Raw genomic sequence first — 19718 nt, forward strand, 5'->3', positions numbered from 1 at the left:
TTTTGAGCCTCACTTTCCTTATTATAAGAGTTTTGTAGCTGGGCATGATGCTATACCTGTAGTCCCAGCTACTCAGGAGACTGAGGCACAAGAATTGCTTAAACCTGGGAGGTGGAGGTTGCAGTGAGCAGAGATTTGCCACTGCACTCTGGTCTGAGTGACAGTGAGACTGTCTCAAAAAAAAAAAAAAAGTTTTGAATGACACTGTTTCCATGAGACTTCCCAACCCATTGTGATTTCCTGCTTTCTTTTGCTAAAAACTGTTTTAACGTAGGAAAACCTAATACAAACACAAGATTTTCCTATTTTCAGTAGATAATCATGCTACATCTTACAGACACGAATAACCTTGTTGTTTAAAATAGTCACCACGTACCTAGATTAAAACATAACTTTTTTTTTCCCTCCTCAACAGGTAGCTGAAAATTTTGTTCCCCCTCTGTTGGATGCAGTTCTCATTGATTATCAGAGAAATGTCCCAGCTGCTAGAGAACCAGAAGTGCTTAGTACTATGGCCATAATTGTCAACAAGTTAGGGGGACATATAACAGCTGAAATACCTCAAATATTTGATGCTGTTTTTGAATGCACATTGAATATGATAAATAAGGTGTGTAATATTTCAGTTATGTACGGGGAAAATTCTAGCGGATAGCCTTAATTCTTGAAGGCTAAAGTATATCTATGGATATAACATAATTTTAATGCCATGGAGCTTAAATATTTATACTTGTATATTAGGGAAATACTTTTTTTGTTTTCAAGAACTTCCCAGGAGTTTGAAACCAACCTGGGCAATATAGTGAGACTTCATCTCTACAAAAAGTTAAAAAATTAACCAGTCATGGTGGCATGTGCCTGTAGTCCCAGCTACTGAAGTGGCTGAGCGACAGTGACACTGAAGTGGGAGGATTACTTGAGCCTGGGAGTTCCACGTGGCAGTTTGCTGAGATCATGCTACTGCACTCTAACATGGGCAACAGAGTCAGACCATTTCTTAAAAAAGAAGAATTTACTACACAGAATCTTGATTGGTAAAAAGTAAATGTGGAAAATAGATTTTAACATTCACATGGTATGTAGCATTTATTAAAACCTCATAGCAGGTCGGGGCATCCTTTTATGAACGTAGTTAGTTTGAATACATGAGAAAGTCTGCATGATTCAATTATAAAAGTGTAGTATATGCTTATAAGAAACCGAAAAATGTATTAATCAACAAGAGAAAATAGGCTGGGAATGGTGGCTCACACCTGTCATCCCAGCACTTCAGAAGGCCAAGGCAGGCAGATGACGTGAGGTCAGAAGTTCAAGACCAGTCTGGCCAACATGGCATTAAAAATACAAGGCCGGGCGCGGTGGCTCAAGCCTGTAATCCCAGCACTTTGGGAGGCCGAGACGGGCGAATCACGAGGTCAGGAGATCGAGACCATCCTGGCTAACACAGTGAAACCGCGTCTCTACTAAAAAAAATACAAAAAACTAGCCGGGCGAAGTGGCGAGCGCCTGTAGTCCCAGCTACCCGGGAGGCTGAGGCAGGAGAATGGCGTGAACCCGGGAGGCGGAGCTTGCAGTGAGCCGAGATCGCGCCACTGCACTCCAGCCTGGGTGACAGAGCGAGACTCTGTCTCAAAAAAAAAAAAAAAAAAATACAAAAATGGCCAGGCGCGGTGGCCCATGCCTGTAATCCCAACAGTTGGGAGGCCGAGGCCGGTGGATTGCCTGAGATCAGGAGTTCAAGACCGCCCTGATCAACATGGTGAAACCCCGTCTCTACTAAAAAACAAAAATTAGCTACTCGGGAGGCTGAGGCAAGAGAATCGCTTGAACCCAGGAGGCGGAAGTTGCGGTGAGCTGAAATTGCACCACTGCACTCCAGCCTGGGCGACAGAGCAAGACTCTGTCTCCAAAAAAAAAAAAAAAGCGAGAGATAAAAGAAATGGTAAGTGGACACATTCACATGGTAACTTAAATTTTTTCGTAATCTGTAGTGGTGGTTTCAAATTAAAAACAAAAGTGATAGTAGTAGTGTTACGGTAATAATGGTTTTGATGAGTTCTCTATTAATAAGGATAGCTTTCTCTTTCAATTTGATAACTCATGTGCGTAACAGGGAACAGTTTCATTTTCCATGGGAGGTGGATTGTATTTTGTTTGGGTTTATCTTTCAGGAGGCATTATATCTTCTATGGTTTATTGAAAACTCCAAACATTTTTACTGGATTAAGCCTTGCTTTTCCCCTCCTGCTAGCACAGCGAAGACACTGAAACATTATTTTGTTTCCACCACTTATTTTTAGGACTTTGAAGAATATCCTGAACACAGAACGAACTTTTTCTTACTACTTCAGGCTGTCAATTCTCATTGTTTCCCAGCATTCCTTGCTATTCCACCTACACAGTTTAAACTTGTTTTGGATTCCATCATTTGGGCCTTCAAACATACTATGAGGAATGTCGCAGATACGGGTAAATAAATTTAAAAGATGTTCTTTTATTCATTTGCCTGTCAATCCAAAAATACAAATATAGATAGTTATATACTTGTACATAGGAAGGTATTACTTGTTCAGAGTTTTGAATGCATGAATTACATATATGAACATCTGAGAAAATCCTATAAGCAGTTTAATCAACTGTTCCACTGCACTCCAGGTGAGTCCATAGGCAGAATTGAGTTATGGGAGAGGGGCCTAGTAATAATTGGTTTATGTAATACCAAATTCTACTGAGTAGTGATGTTGTAGAAGTTCATACAGAATCAGCTAAGCTTTCAGAAATGGTGAAAGGGTGGTAATGGTCGTAACTTAGATTATAATTTTTCTCCATAGGCTTTTTTTTTTAATATTCACAAATTTTTTTTTTATTTCAATAGTTTTGGGGCAACTGGTGATTACATGAATAAAGTCTTTAATGGTGATTTCTGAGATTTTGGTGCACCCATCAGCCGAGCAGTAGGAACTCTACCTTATGTGTAGTCTTATCCCTCACCCCCTCCCACCCTTCCCCACAAGTCCCCAAAGTCCATTATATGATCTTTATGCCTTTACATCTTCATAGTTTAGCTCTCACATAACTTAGATTATAATTTATAAGTAAGCCAGCATTGGATATAGTTGTACTCCATTATCAATTTAAGAAACCTTAGGCAAGTAATTATTAGTCATCATCCCCAAAAAAAGGGAGAATAGGGTTAGATTCAGAATACTTTGATAAGAGCTAAATACTATCATGAGTGCTGTCAGTCTGTAGTAACTTTCCATTGGTATTCTATGTCTTTTAGGCTTACAGATACTTTTTACACTCTTACAAAATGTTGCACAAGAAGAAGCTGCAGCTCAGAGTTTTTATCAAACTTATTTTTGTGATATTCTCCAGCATATCTTTTCTGTTGTGACAGACACTTCACATACTGCTGGTAAGAATTTAATACGTTTAAGATTTAAATGTTGGGCCGGGCGCAGTGGCTCAAGCCTGTAATCCCAGCACTTTGGGAGGCCGAGACGGGTGGATCACAAGGTCAGGAGATCGAGACCATCCTGGCTAACACAGTGAAACCCCGTCTCTACTAAAAAATACAAAAAACTAGCCGGGCGAGCTGGCGGGCGCCTGTGGTCCCAGCTACTCGGGAGGCTGAGGCAGGAGAATGGCGTGAACCCGGGAGGCGGAGCTTGCAGTGAGCTGAGATCAGGCCACTGCACTCCAGCCTGGGCGACAGAGCGAGACTCCGTCTCAAAAAAAAAAAAAAAGATTTAAATGTTAAGTGCCGGCCGGGCACGATGGCGCATGCCTGTAATGCCAGCACTTTGGGAGGTCGAGGCGGGGAGATCATGAGGTCAGGAGTTCGAGAACAGCCTGGCCACCATGGTGAAACCATCTATAAAAAAAATTAGCCGGGCATGGTGGCATGCGATTGCAATCCCACCTACTCGGGAGGCTGAGGCAGGAGAATGGCTTGGATCCGGGAGGCAGAGGTTGCAGTGAACTAAGATTGCACCACTGCACTCCAGCCTGGGTGACAGAGCGAGACTCTGCTCAAAAAAAAAAAACACTAAGATCTATGGTTATATTACATTTTGGAGTTAATAATTTTCTTCTTATCAACAGGTTTAACAATGCATGCATCAATTCTTGCATATATGTTTAATTTGGTTGAAGAAGGAAAAATAAGTACATCATTAAATCCTGGAAATCCAGTTAACAACCAAATCTTTCTTCAGGAATATGTGGCTAATCTCCTTAAGTCGGCCTTCCCTCACCTACAAGAGTAAATATGCCTTTTAATAAACGTAGAATGTTCCTGGTCGGGCACAGTGGCTCACACCTATAATCCCAGCACTCTGGGAAGTCTAAGATGGGAGGATTGCTTGGGCCCAAGAGTTGGAGACCAATCTAGACAACAAAACAAGATCCCGTCTCTACAAAAAAATGAGTCAGATGTGGTGGTGTGCATCTGTAGGGCCAGCTACTTGAGAGGCTGAGGCGAGAGGGTTGTTTGCATCCTGGAGTTTAAGACTACAGTGAGCTATGACCACGCCACTGCACACCAGCCCGGGTGACAGAGCAAGACCGTGCCTCTTTAAAAAAGCAAAAAAAAAAAAAAAAAGGCCACGCACAGTGGCTCATGCCTGTAGTCCCAGCACTTTGGGAGGCTGAGGTGGGTGAATCACAAGGTCAGGAGTTCAAGACCAGCCTGGCCAAGATGGTGAAACCAGTCTCTACTAAAAGTACAAAAAAATTAGTCGGGCATGGTGGCGGGTGCCTGTAATCCCAGCTACTTGGGAGGCTGAGGGACGGAATTGCTTGAACCCAGGAGGCAGAGGTTGCAGTGAGCCGAGAGCGCACCACTGCACCCCAGTGTGGGCAACAGAGCAAGACTTTGTCTCAAAAAAAAAAGTAAAAATAGGCCAGGCGCGGTGGCTCGCCCCTGTAATCCCAGCACTTTGGGAGGCCGAAATGGGCGGATCACGAGGTCAGGATATCGAGACCATCCTGGCTAACACAGTGAAACCCCATCTCTACTAAAAATACAAAAAAATTAGCCAGGCATAGTGGCGGGTTCCTGTAGTCCCAGCTACTCAGGAAGCTGAGGCAGGAGAATGGCGCGAACCTGGGAGGCGGAGCTTGCAGTGACCTGAGATCCTGCCACTGCACTCCAACCTGGGCGACTGAGCAAGACTCCGTCTCCAAAAATAAAATAAAATAAAAATAAAAAGGCTAGGCACGGTATCTCACACCTGTAATCCGGGCACTTTGGGAGGCCTAGGTGGGCAGATCACCTGAGGTCAGGAGTTCAGGATTAGCCTGACCGATATGGAGAAACCCTGTCTCTATGAAAAATACAATTTAGCTGGGCATGGTGGTGCATGCCTGTAATCCCAGCTACTCGAGAGGCTGAGGCAGGAGAATAGCTTCAACCCGGGAGGCAGAGGTTACGGTGAGCCACGATTGTGGCATTGTACTCCAACCTGATAAATGAGCAAAACTCTGTCTCAAAAATAAAAATAAATTCTTGATTTAAAAATCCATTATTGGGAGGCTGAGGCAGGAGAATGGCTTGAACCCAGGAGGCAGAGATTACAGTGAGCCGAGATCGCGCCACTGTACTCCAGCCTGGTGACAGAGCAAGACTGTCTCAGAAAAAAAAAAAAGTTATTTAATAATTGTGTTTTGATTTGCAGTGCTCAAGTAAAGCTCTTTGTGACAGGGCTTTTCAGCTTAAATCAAGATATTCCTGCTTTCAAGGAACATTTAAGAGATTTCCTAGTTCAAATAAAGGTATGTATTTATTTGCTCTTGCAGAAATATTAGGGGTAAATGTGACCACTTAATTGTTACATTGTAGAATTTTTATCACTTGATTTGACATGCCAAATGAATGAGGTTTCAAGAGAATACCTTTATACAGTCTCTCTAATCAAAAAACCTGAGACTGGTAATAGAGTGAAAAACTAAAGTCCAATAAGGATAGATGGGTTTGAGATGTTATTTGGATAAACTTGTTACTAATGTAATTAATTTTAGGTTACTAATGTAATTAATTCTTAAATATATAATGGAATATTGGGTAAGAAAAACAATGGTAGTTCTTTTTATAATTTTATACCAATTTTGTTAGTTGAGAGAACCATGAAAGTTACTAGATAGAATGTCTTCTGTTATACAGTGCTTTATTCATACTTTTGGGAAGGGTTTTTCTTTGAACATCTTGCTTTAAAGAAATGTGGAAGTACTGTGAAATCCTAAGTAGCTGATGAATAGTTTATCCATGATTGTTGAATAAGAATTAGTCTCGTAAGCTCTTAAATATTTTCTCCAAAATACAAAGGTTTTATTTTCTTTAACTGTAAAAATATTAACCAATTTTTTAAAACCTAATGAAAGTTACCTAGGCTTGGCGCAGTTGCTCATGCGTGTAATCCCAGCACTTTGGGAGGCCAAGGTGGGTGGATCACCTGAGATCAGGAGTTTGAGACTAGTGTGGCTGACAAGGTGAAACCCCTGTCTCTACTAATTATACAAAAATTAGCTGGGCATGGTGGTGCACAGCTGTAATCGCAGCTACTTGAGAGGCTGAGGCAAGAGAATTGCTTGAACCCAGGAGGCAAAGGTTGCAGTGAGCCGAGATTGCATCATTGTACTCCAACCTGGGTGACAAGAGTGAAACTCCATCTCAAAAAAAAAAAAGACCAGGCGCGGTGGCTCACACCTGTAATCCCAGCACTGTGGGAGGCCGAGGCAGACGGATCAATTGAGGTCAGGAGTTGAAGATCAGCCCAGCCAACATGGTGAAACCTCATCTCTACTAAAAACACAAAAATTAGCCAGGTCTGGTGGCGGGCACCTGTAATCCCAGCTACTCAGGAGGCTGAGGTTTCAGTGAGCTGAGATCGTAACACTGTACTCCAGCTTGGGCAATAAGACTGCCTCTCAAAAGAGAAAAAAGTGTCTGGGTGCAGTGGCTCATGCCTGCTAATCCCAGCACTTTGGGATTGCCTGAGTTCAGGAGTTTGAGATCAACCTGGGCAACATGGTGAAACCCTGTCTCTACTAAAAATGCAAAAGATAAGCCAGATGTGGTGGCGCACACCTGTAATCCCAGCTACTGGGGAGGCTGAGGCAGGAGAATCGCTTGTGCCTTGGAGGCAGAGGTTGAGATAATGTGCTGGCGGGCTATAAAACAAGACTTACCACAAAAAGAACAAAAATTTGTGTGAATACATAGTAGGTGTATATACTTAGGGGATGGGACGCATGAGATTCTTTGGTAGAAGCATACAACACATAATCACATTGAAGAATATTTACTGTATGGTATCACACCATGAATTTTTTTTCTTTTTTGAGACGGAGTCTCGCTGTGTCGCCCAGGCTGGAGTGCAGTGGCTGGATCTCAGCTCACTGCAAGCTCTGCCTCCCGGGTTTTTACGCCATTCTCCTGCCTCAGCCTCCCGAGTAGCCGGGACTACAGGCGCCCGCCACCTCGCCCGGCTAGTTTTTTGTATTTTTTAGTAGAGACGGGGTTTCACCGTGTTAGCCAGGATGGTCTCGAACTCCTGACCTCGTGATCCGCCCGTCTCGGCCTCCCAAAGTGCTGGGATTACAGGCTTGAGCCACCGCGCCCGGCCTTTTTTCTTTATTTTTGAGACAGTCTCGCTCTTATCACCCAGGCTGGAGAGCAGTGGCGTGATCTTGGCTTACTGTAACCTCTGCCACACAGGTTCAAGCGATTCTCCTGCCTCAGCCTCCCAAGTAGCTGGGATTATAGGCGCCTGCCACCACGCCTGCCTAATTTTAGTAATGACAGGGTTTCACCATGTTGGCCAGGGTGGTCTCGAACTCCTGACTTCAAGTGATCTTCCTGTCTCTGCCTCCCAGAGTGTTGGGATTACAGGCACCTGAGCCACCATGCCTGGGGCCCATGATTCTTTTGTAACCTTTTTCCCCCCAGCTAACAGGTTTGGTTCATTCAGCTATGTACTATACTGTATCACTATCCTATAATTTAAAACCCAGCCAGTTTATGGATAATTATATTCCTTCTCTAAAAAGAAAATTACTCATCTGTGATTTCTTTCTTTGCAAGTTGAAGTTTATTGTGTTGACATTTCAACTATGTCTTCACAGGAATTTGCAGGTGAAGACACTTCTGATTTGTTTTTGGAAGAAAGAGAAATAGCCCTACGACAGGCTGATGAAGAGAAACATAAACGTCAAATGTCTGTCCCTGGCATCTTTAATCCACATGAGATTCCAGAAGAAATGTGTGATTAAAATCCAAATTCATGCTGTTTTTTTTCTCTGCAACTCTTGTTGGCAGAGGAAAACAGCATGTGGGTATTTGTCGACCAAAATGATGCCAATTTGTAAATTAAAATGTCACCTAGTGGCCCTTTTTCTTATGTGTTTTTTTGTATAAGAAATTTTCTGTGAAATATCCTTCCATTGTTTAAGCTTTTGTTTTGGTCATCTTTATTTAGTTTGCATGAAGTTGAAAATTAAGGCATTTTTAAAAATTTTACTTCATGCCCATTTTTGTGGCTGGGCTGGGGGGAGGAGGCAAATTCGATTTGAACATATACTTGTAATTCTAATGCAAAATTATACAATTTTTCCTGTAAACAATACCAATTTTTAATTAGGGAGCATTTTCTTTCTAGTCTATTTCAGTCTAGAAGAAAAGATAATGAGTAAAACAAATTGCGTTGTTTAAAGGATTATAGTGCTGCATTGTCTGAAGTTAGCACCTCTTGGACTGAATTGTTTGTCTAGACTACATGTATTACAAAGTCTCTTTGGCAAGATTGCAGCAAGATCATGTGCATATCATCCCATTGTAAAGCGACTTCAAAAATATGGGAACACAGTTAGTTATTTTTACACAGTTCTTTTTGTTTTTGTGTGTGTGTGCTGTCGCTTGTCGACAACAGCTTTTTGTTTTCCTCAATGAGGAGTGTTGCTCATTTGTGAGCCTTCATTAACTCGAAGTGAAATGGTTAAAAATATTTATCCTGTTAGAATAGGCTGCATCTTTTTAACAACTCATTAAAAAACAAAACAAAACAACTCTGGCTTTTGAGATGACTTATACTAATTTACATTGTTTACCAAGCTGTAGTGCTTTAAGAACACTACTTAAAAAGCAAAATAAACTTGGTTTACATTTATTTTTCCTTTATTGACTCAGATTTATTCCTATATTAATGATAGTGGGTATTTGTGTTTAAGCATCAAGTAACATTTTAAATGAAGTTGGACCCCTTGATTTACAAATAAGATTTCTAAGGTTATTGTTACTAGTAACTGCAGCAGGTGTGTAAAATGAACATGTTCCTAAGACACCTTTTGTTCCCAAGAAACAAATTCCTCCAGTGGCATTTTGACTCATTTTATCTTTATTTGAGATTAGAGGGTACTTCTTGTCTAAACTCTAGTTAGCATCTAAGTGTAACAAAGAATAAAACATTAGCCTTAGAATGAGAACATAGATGTAACCTGGTACAAATATCAGTTGTATTCTTTTTTTTTTTTTTTGAGACAGAGTCTCACTCAGTCGCCCAGGCTGGAGTGCAGTGGCCGGATCTCAGCTCACTGCAAGCTCCGCCTCCCGGGTTTACGCCATTCTCCTGCCTCAGCCTCCCAAGTAGCTGGGACTACAGGCGCCTGCCACCTCGCCCGGCTAGTTTTTTGTATTTTTAGTAGAGACGGGGTTTCACCATGTTAGCCAGGATGGTCTCGATCTCCTGACCTTGTGATCCACCCGTCTCGGCCTCCCAAAGTGCTGGGATTACAGGCTTGAGCCACCGCGCCCGGCCCAGTTGTATTCTTATAAATGTAAGTAAGTAAGCTAAGTAGCCATAAGCCTTCTAAAAAGGGTGAGTAGAACTAGGTTTGGTAGCTCACACCTAGTAATCCCAACCCTTTGGGAGGCCAAGGTGGGTGGGTCACATGAGACCAAGAGTTCCAGACCAGCCTGGCCAACATGGTGAAACCCTGTCTCTACTCCCGGTAGGAGCCCAATGTACAGCATGCAAGAAAGAATAAATGAATGTACACACAAAGCAAGAGTGAAGGATTGAGGCAATGGTCCATGGTAGTTGTTTCTGAAGTTACTTGAGCAAGGACATTTTCATTTTCTTTTCTTTATTTTTTTTTTTGAGACGGAATCTCCCTCTGTCACCCAGGCTGGAGTGCAGTGGCATAATCTCGGCTCACTGCAACCTCTGCCTTCTGGGTTCAAGTGATTCTTCTGCCTCAGCCTCCCAAGTAGCTGGGATTACAGGCATGTGCCACCACACGCAGGTGTGTGCCACCACGCCCGGCTAATTTTTATTCTTCAGTAGACAGGATTTCACCATATTGGCCAGGCTGGTCTCAAAGTCCTGACCTCATGATCCGCCCGCCTCAGCCTCCCAAAGTGCTGGGATTACAGGCGTAAGCCACGGTGCCTGGCCTTCTCATTTTATATAATGTGTGTGTAAATGGACAACTAAGGATTATCAGACATCTGAGGGCAGTCTCAATATGGATTTTAAAATGGAAATAGGGCTGGGCGCGGTGGCTCAAGCCTGTAATCCCAGCACTTTGGGAGGCCGAGACGGGCGGATCACGAGGTCAGGAGATCGAGACCATCCTGGCTAATATGGTGAAACCCCGTCTCTACTAAAAATACAAAAAACTAGCCGGGCGAGGTGGTGGGCGCCTGTAGTCCCAGCTACTCGGGAGGCTGAGGCAGGAGAATGGCGTAAACCCGGGAGGCGGAGCTTGCAGTGAACTGAGATCCGGCCACTGCACTCCAGCCTGGGCGACAGAGCGAGACTCCATCTCAAAAAAAAATGGAAATAGAAAAAAAGACAAGTTGGAAACAGACGACACAGGCAAAAGTAAACAAGCAAAAACAAAAAACTATCGCCAATACCCTTAAAAAAGTTGAGAGGTTTTTGCAAGCAAGAAAAACAATACCACAGTAAATGTACATCAAGAGAACAAAATTTTGGAAATCAGAGAACAGCAGAAATAAAGAGTTGGAGAGGCCAGGCACAGTGGCTCACACCTGTGATCCCAGCAGTTTGGGAGGCCAAGGTGGGCGGATCATGAGGTCAGGTGATCGAGACTATCCTGGCTGACACGGTGAAACCCTGTCTCCACTAAAAATACAAGAGTTAGTGGGCATGGTGGCGGGCACCTGTAGTCCCAGCTACTCGGGAGGCTGAGGCAGGAGAATGAGGCGTGAACCCAGGAGGCGGAGCTTGCAGTGAGCCAAGATTGTGCCACTGCACTCCAGCCTGGGCGACAGAGCGAGACTCCGTCTCAAAAAAAGAAAAAAAAAAATTGAAATCTGCCAAAAATAGAGGGAAAAGAGACAAAGATGCAAAATGCAAACTTTTAAAAATTTGAGGACCACTTCATAAGCCAACATGAGTTCCAAATAGAAGAAAATGGAGTGTATGGAAAAAAGGATTCAAGAGAATTTCCCCAAACAAGGATATCAATTTGCTCATAACAAATCACCAAATATCCATCCCATAAGACACAAATAGACCCCCCAGTTGTCCAGGTGTGGTGACACACACTTGTCCTCCCAGCTACCCAGGAGGCTGAGGCAGGAGGATCCCTTGAGTCAGGGAAGTGGCGGAACACACATGTAGTCCCAGCTACTTGGGAGGCTGAGGCAGGAGGATCACCTCAAAGCATACCATTCAAAGCATGCTGAGCCTATGCATTATCACTGCACTGCAGGCTGGGCAACACAGTGAGACCTCTGTGGGGTGCAGTGGCTCACAACTGTAATCCTAGCACTTAGGGAGGTGGGAGGATTGCTGGAGCTCAGGAGTTCAAGACCAGTCTGGGCAACATAGGAAGACCCTGTCTTTTTTTTAAATTTAGGCCAAGCCTGGTGGCTGAGACCTGTAATCCCATCACTTTGGGAGGCTGAGGTGGGTGGATCACTTGAGACCAAGAGTTCAAGACCAGCCTCGGCAACATAGTAAGACCCCTGTCTCTACTAAAAATGTAAATATTAGCCCAATGTGATGGCACACATCTGTAGTCCCAGCTACTTGGGAGGCTGAGGCAGAATTGCTTGAACCCAGGAGACAGGAGATTGCAGTGAGCTGAGGTCACACCACTACACTCCAGCCTGGGAGACAGAGCAAGGCTCTGTCTCAAAAACACATTTTTTTTTTTTTTTTTTTTTTGAGATGGGTCTTGCCCTGTCGCCCAGGCTGGAGTGCAGTGGCGCGGTCTCGGCTCACTGCAACCTTCGCCTCCCAGGTTCACACCATTCTCCTGCCTCAGCCTCCCAAGTAGCTAGGACTACAGGTGCCCACCACCATGCCCAGATAATTTTTTAAATTTTTAGTAGAAACGGTTTCACCGTATTAGCCAGGATAGTCTCGATAGCCTGACCTCATGATCTGCCCACCTTGGCCTCCCAAAGTGCTGGGATTACAGGTGTGAGCCACCGTGCCCGGCTTCTTTTTTGAGATGGAGTCTCTCACTGTTGCCCAGGCCGGAGTGCAGTGGTGCGATCTTGGCTCATTGCAACCTCCATCTCCAAGCAATTCTCCTGTCTCAGCCTCCCGAGTAGCTGAGATTACAGGCGCTCACCACCACACCCAGCCAATTTTTTTTTGTATTTTTACCTAGAGATGGGCTTTCACTATGTTGGTCAGGCTGGTCTCGAACTCCTGACCTTATGATCCGCCCACCTCGGCCTCCCAAAGTGCTGGGGTTACAAGTGTGAGCCATGGCTCCTGGCCATAAATAATTCTTGTGAATGCAGTAGCCTTAAGAAATTTGCACCAAACTTGTATCAGAATCAGAGGGAGAAATAAAAGGTGGAAGCTGAAGAAACCTTATGCTCACATGAAGGAAACATTTAGGCTTTGACTAAGAAAAATATGCAGAGAAAGAGCAAAAGACATAGAATGAGACTGTGAAGCATAAAAGTGAAATTAAGATGAAAGGTGGCCAGGTGTGGTGGCTCACACCTGTAATCCCAGCACTTTGGGAGGCTGAGGTAGGCAGATCATCTGAGGTCGGTGGTTTGAGACTATCCTGGCCAACATGGTGAAACCATGTCTATCAAAAACAAAAAAATTAGGTCGGGTGCGGTGGCTCAACGCCTGTAATCCCAGCACTTTGGGAGGCCGAGGCAGGCGGATCACAAGGTCAGGAGATCGAGACCATGATGAAACCCCGTCTCTACTAAAAATACAAAAAACTAGCCGGGCGCGGTGGCAGGCGCCTGTAGTCCCAGCTACTCAGGAGGCTGAGGCAGGAGAATGGCGTGAACCCGGGAGGCGGAGCTTGCAGTGAGCCGAGATCGCGCCACTGCACTCCAGCCTGGGCGACAGAGCGAGACTCCGTCTCAAAAAAAAAAAAAAAAAATTAGCCAGGCGTGGTGGTGAGCACTAGTAATCCCAGCTAGTTGGGAGGCTGAGGCAGGAGAATCGCCTGAACCCGAGAGGCGGAGGTTGCAGTGAGCTGAGATCATGCCACTGCACTCCAGTCTGGATGACAGAGTGAAACTCGGTCTCAAAAAAAAAAAAAAAAATAGATAAATAGGCCGGGTGCAGTGGCTCACATCTGTAATCCCAACACTTTTGGAGGCCAAGGTGGACGGATCACAAGATCAGGAGTTTGAGACCAGCCTGGCCACATAGTGAAACCCTGTCTCTACTAAAAATACAAAAAAATTAGCCTGATGTGGTGGCGGGCACCTGTAATCCCAGCTACTTGGGAGGCTGAGGCAGGAGAATCGTTTGAACCCAAGAGGTGGAGGTTGCAGTGAGCGGAGATTGCACCACTGCACTCCAGCCTGGGTGACAGTATGAGACTCTGTCTCAAAATAAATAAATACATAAATAAATAAAAAGATGAAAGGCACAGGAATGGAGAGATGGAAGGAGACAAAATAGGCTGACTGTACGGTACATTCCAGGGTGAATGTTATTTTGTGATAAAGTGCCTCCTGTTCATTTGAGTTGTGGCAAATAATTTAACTGTCGTAACTGGTCCTCAAAATGTTGATCAACAGTTATACACACTTACTAAACTTTCCGTTGTTTCATACCCATAATGAATGCTTCCTTATTTTTATCTTGCAGTGGCTGGTGCCAGGGCAAGATCGCCTAAGGAGGCCAGGTGAAATAAAACTGAAATCTTGTTCCATGAGTCAAAGAGGAAATTTGACATATATCAGTCTGCCTTCAGCATCAACCAGAGTAATTTTCAGAACCTAGTCTTCCAGAATGAATTGAGGGTCAGAATTGTTGCTAGGCACTCCAACTTGATATAAAATAGTAAAATTTTATTTCATATTCTACCTTATTCTCAAGTTACCAGATAGCTCTAAAGTCAATGAATTTATGGAAAATAGGTAAAATGAATTGATTAGTTCAGAATATTGCTACTGGATAATTCTTCATGATTTAATCATAGACATTAAAGAAAGCACGTAGGAGGGCATCTAACCCCACCTTCCTTCTGAGACATTCCAGCTAACTGGACCATCATGTATGTGTAGCTAATACATTCATCATTTGGCACTGCGTAACACAGGGACAAGGAGTGATCTGGATCACTGGAGTACTTCAAATTGATGAGGTTTCTGGGACAAACTTTTCTTTTTTCTTTTTTTGAGACAGGCTTTTGCTCTGTGGCCCAGACTGGAGTGAAGTAGCATGATCACTCAGCCTCAAACTTTGGGGCTCAAGTGATCCTCCCACCTCAGTCTCCCAAGTAGCTGGGACTACAGGTGTGTGCCACCATGCCCAGTTATTTTTTGTAGTTTTTTTGGTCTTGCCATATTGTTCAGGCTGGTCTTGAACTCCTTGGCTCAAGTGATCCTCTTGCCTTGGCCTCCCAAAATGCTGAGATTACAGGTGCGAGTCACTGTGTTCAGCCTAAAACTGTATAATTTCAATTTTGTTTTTGGCCAGGTGTGGTGACTCACGCCTGTAATCCCAACACTTTGGGAGGCCAAGGCGAATGGATCACGAGTGGTCAGGAGTTCAAGATCAGCCTGGCCAAGATGGTGAAACCCCATCTCTAGTAAAAATACAAAAAAAAATTAGCCAGGCATGGTGGTGGGTTCCTGTAATCCCAGTTACCTGGGAGGCTGAGGCAGAGAATCGCTTGAACCCGGGAGGCGGAGCTTGCAGTGAGCCGAGATGGTGCCACTGCACTCTAGCCTGGGCAATAGAGCGAGACTTTGTCTCAAAAATAATAATAATAATTTCAATTTTTATTATGCTACCATCACATAATCAAGAGTATTTGAAAAGAAACTACAAGGATAATAGTTTGGATGAGAGGCTCTGCATTAAAAAAAAAAAAGGCGAGGCAAGGTGGCTCACATCCATAATCCCAGCATTTTGGGAGGCCCAGGCAGGCGGATCACCTGAGGTCAGGAGTACGAGACCAGCCTGACCAACATGGTGAAACCCTGTCTCTACTATAAATACAAAAATTAGCCAGGCGTGGGGATGGGTGCCTGTAATCCCGGCTACCAGGGAGGCTGAGGCAGGAGAATCGTTTGAATCCAGGAGGCAGAAGTTGCAAGGAGCCAAGATCCAGCTGCTGCACCCTAGCCTGGGCAACAAGAACAAAACTCCATCTCGGAAAAAAAAAAAAAAAGAAAAATTGTTGTTCAACATTGAAATCCAGAAAAAAAAAAAGGCCAAGTACAATGGCTCACGCCTGTAATCCCAGCACTTTGGGAGGTCAACGCAGGCAGATCACTTGAGGTCAGGAGTTTGAGAACAGCCTGGCCAACATGGTGAAACCCTGTCTCAACTAAAAATACCAAAAAATTAGCTGGGTGTAGTGGTGCGCACCTGTAACCCCAGTTACTCAGCCGAGATCTTGCCACTGCACTCCAGCTTGGGTGACAGATTAAGACTCCATCTCAAAAAAAAAAAAAAGTAAGACAATTTTCCATACAGGATGAATAAGATGAAATTCCACAAAAATCAAATTAGTAAATATTAAAATATATCCAGTACAGCCAAGATATAAGAAAATGGGAACTCTGCTGATAGTATAAAATGATACAAAATTAATGCATTTATTAACTGGTAAATATTTAATGACTGAATACCTTGTGCTCAGGATATAATGAAGAATGAAACAAAGGTCCAGCTCCCATGGAGATTACATTGTAGTGGAAGAGGAAGACAGATAACAAACAAATATGTTCATAATAGGTATGGAGATTGACTACGGGGGTGATATTTTACACAGGGTGGCCAAGGAAGGCTTCTCTGTAAGGTAACATTTGAGCGGGAAGTTGGGAAGCAAGCCATATAATTATCTAGGAAAAGTGCATTCAGGTAGAGGGATCAGTGAGTGCAAAGTTCCTAAGATGGAACATACTTGGTGCATTAGAGCAGGGTTTCTCAACCTCAGCACAAATGGCATTTTGGGCAGGTTAATTATTTTTTTCTTTTTTGAGATAGAATCTCCCTCTGTCCCCCAAGCTGGAGTGCAATGGCATGATCTTGGCTCACTCTAATATCCACCTCCCAAGTTCAAGCAATTCTCCTGCCTCAGCCTCCCAAGTGGCTGGGACTACAGGCATACACCACCAGGTCTGGCTAATTTTTGTATTTTTAGTAGAAACCGGGTTTCACCATATTGCTCAGGCTGGTCTCAAAGTCCTGACCTCAGGTAATCCACCTACCTCGGCCTCCAATAGTGCTAGGATTACAGATGTAAGTCACTGCACCCAATTTTTTCATTTTTTCTTATAGACAGGGTCTCCCTCTGTTGCCCAGGCTGAAGTGCTGTAGTGCAATCATGGCTCACTGCAGCCTGAAACTCCTGGGCTCAAGCCATCTTCCTGCCTCAGCCTCTTGAGTAGCTGGGATTGCTGGCACAAGCTACTGTGCTTGGCTCTGGGCAGGATAATTCTTTGTTGTGGGGGCTGTCCTGTGCATTGTAAGATGTTTAGCAGCATCCCTGGACTCTCTCCACTGGATGCCAGTAGCACCTCCTTTTCTTGTTGTGACAACCAAAAATGTCTCCAGATATTGACTAATGTCTCCCAAGGAGAAAATGCTTCTCACTCAAAATCACTGTTTAGAGGAACAGCAAGAGGGTTAGCAGGGCCACGGTGGTATGTGAAGAGGAAATAGTGGAAAACACAGATCAGAGAGGCAATAGAGGCAGGGCCCAGTTGCTTACCCCTGTAATCCCAGAACTTTGGGAGGCTGAGGCAGGAAGATTACTTGAGCCTGGAGACTGAGGCTGCAGTAAGTAAGCTATGATTGCACCACTGCACTGCAATCTGGGTAACAGAGAGAAACCCTATCTCAAAAAAGAAAAGAAAAGAAAAGAAAAGAGGTAATAGAAGGTCAAATCACATAGGGATTTAAAGGTCATAGCAAGGAACATAGGGATTTAAAGGTCATAGCAAGGACTATGCATTTTATTCTGAATAAAAGGAGAAGCATGGCTGGGTGTGGTGGCTCATGCCTGTGATCACAGCACTTTGGGAGGCTGAGGTGGGTGAATCACCTGAAGTCATGAGTTTAAGACCAGCCTGGTCAACATGGCAAAAAATACATAAATTAGCTGGTGGCACACACCTGTAGTCCCAGCTACTAGGGAAGGTGAGGCAGAAGAATCGCTTGAACCCAGGAGGCGGAGGTTGCAGTAAGCTGAGATCGTGCCACTGCACTCCAGCCTGGGCGACAGAGCAAGATTCCATCTCAGAGACAGAGAGAAAAAAAGAGAAGCTACTGATGTTTTGACCAGAGAAATGACATTATTCAGTGTGTAATCCGGGTATGAAGTGATTGTGGCTTGCACTGGGTGAAAGTGGTCAGATTCTTGATATAGTCTGAAAGCTGAGCCAACAGGATTTGCATTGTTAATGGAATGTGAGGAAAAGATTTCTGACCCAAGCAACTGGTTAAAGCTGCCCTTTACTGAAAAGGGGTAGGTTGGGAAAGGAGCAGATTTGGCAGAGATAATCAAAAGTTCAAATATGGACCTGTTAAGTTTGAAGTAGTCATTAGATAAGTGAACAGTTCAAGTCAACATTTAGATCCAGTGGAGAAGCTGGATTGGAGAAATGAGTTTATTAGCCAGACAGTATTTCAAACTATGGAACTTGATGTGATCATCTAGGAAGTTAATGAGACTCAGTTGGGCACGGGGCCCTGGGCACCTCAGTGCTTAGAAGTCAGTAAGATGAAAAGAAGCCAACAAAGAAGAGAGAGAACAAATATCCAAGACACAAAGGATCCATGTGAAGACTGTCATTCTAACAATTCCTTTTTTTTTTTTTTTTTTTTTTGAGACTGAGTCTTTCTCTGTCGTCCAGCCTGAAGTGCAGTGGCTCGATCTCAGCTCACTGCAACCTCCGCCTACCAGGTTCAAGCGATTCTCCTGCCTCAGCCTCCCAAGTAGCTGGGACTACAGGCACGCGACACCATGCCTGCCTAATTTTTGCATATTTAGTAGAGATGGGGTTTCACCATATTGGCCAGACTGGTTTACGAACTCTTGATCTCATGATCTGCTCACCTCCTCGGCCTCCCAAAGTGATGGGATTTCAGGCGTGAGCCACAGCGCCTGGCCAGTTTTAAAAACTGTTTCTAAGACAGTAAATAAAACAGTACACAGAGATGTCTGTTTTATTTATTTTATTTATTTATTTATTTATTTATAATTTTTTTTTTTGAGACGGAGTCTCGCTCTGTCGCCCAGGCTGGAGTGCAGTGGCCGGATCTCAGCTCACTGCAAGCTCTGCCTCCCGGGTTTACGCCATTCTCCTGCCTCAGCCTCCCGAGTAGCTGGGACTACAGGCGCCTGCCACCTCGCCCGGCTAATTTTTTGTATTTTTTAGTAGAGACGGGGTTTCACTGTGTTAGCCAGGATGGTCTCGATCTCCTGACCTCGTGATCCGCCCGTCTCGGCCTCCCAAAGTGCTGGGATTACAGGCTTGAGCCACCGCGCCCGGCCTGAGATGTCCGTTTTAGAAAGTTTATTGTTGGTGTTGCTTAACAGGGGAAACTTGAGACAATTTAAGGTCTCCACTGAGTCCAATTTAAAGAAATTATTGTGAAACTGGGTGAGGTGACTCACACCTGTAATCCCAGCACGTTGGGAGGCTGAGGCAGGTGGATCACCTGAGGTCAGGAGTTCAAGACCAGTCTGGCCAACATGGTGAATCTCATCTCTACTAAAAATAAAAAAACTAGCCAGTTGTGGTAGCATGCTCCTGTAATCCCAGCTACTCGGGAAGCTGAGAAGGAGAATCACTTGAGCAGAGGTTGCAGTGAGCCAAGATCGAGTCATTGCACTCCAACCTGGGTGATAGAGGAAAAAAAAAAAAGAGAGGCCAGGCCCGGTGGCTCACACCTGTAATCCCAGCACTGTGAGAGGTCAAGGCGGGCAGATCATGAGGTCAGGAGTTCGAGACCATACTGGGCAACATGGTGAAACCCTGTCTCTATTAAAAATACAAAAATTAGCAGGGCGTGGTGGCACGTGCCTGTAATTCCAGCTCTTGCGAGGCTGAGGCAGGAGAATCGCTTGAACCCGAGGAGCAGAGATTACAGCAAGCTGAGTTCAAGCCATTGCACTCCAGCCTGGGCAACAGAGTGAGACTCCGTTTCAAAAAAAAAAAAGACATGCATTAAGATGTTAACTGTGCCTATGATTGGGAATGAGATAATGGTCAGTATTTAGTTTCTTCATATTTT

At 44.2% G+C, this 19718-nt stretch overlaps 1 protein-coding gene and 1 long non-coding RNA gene across 5 annotated transcripts in view; one reads left to right on the forward strand and one right to left on the reverse strand.

Moving 5' to 3' along the window:
* Positions 1–9167, forward strand: part of XPO1 (exportin 1) — a 60131-nt gene extending 50964 nt beyond the window's left edge. For all 4 annotated transcript variants that reach the window (XM_074011695.1, XM_005575780.4, XM_005575781.4 and 1 more), the window contains 6 exons: positions 416–610; positions 2301–2469; positions 3284–3418; positions 4108–4267; positions 5682–5778; positions 8128–9167. In XM_074011695.1, coding sequence (XP_073867796.1) covers positions 416–610; positions 2301–2469; positions 3284–3418; positions 4108–4267; positions 5682–5778; positions 8128–8274 — 903 coding nt within the window. In that variant the 3' untranslated portion in view covers positions 8275–9167. The remainder of the gene's footprint in view (positions 1–415; positions 611–2300; positions 2470–3283; positions 3419–4107; positions 4268–5681; positions 5779–8127) is intronic.
* The window catches only part of LOC135966911 (uncharacterized), a 43681-nt gene that overhangs the window by 1266 nt on the left and 22697 nt on the right, over positions 1–19718 (reverse strand). The window lies entirely within an intron of this gene.

Source organism: Macaca fascicularis, chromosome 13, assembly GCF_037993035.2.
Source record: "Macaca fascicularis isolate 582-1 chromosome 13, T2T-MFA8v1.1".
Lineage (NCBI taxonomy): Eukaryota > Metazoa > Chordata > Mammalia > Primates > Cercopithecidae > Macaca > Macaca fascicularis.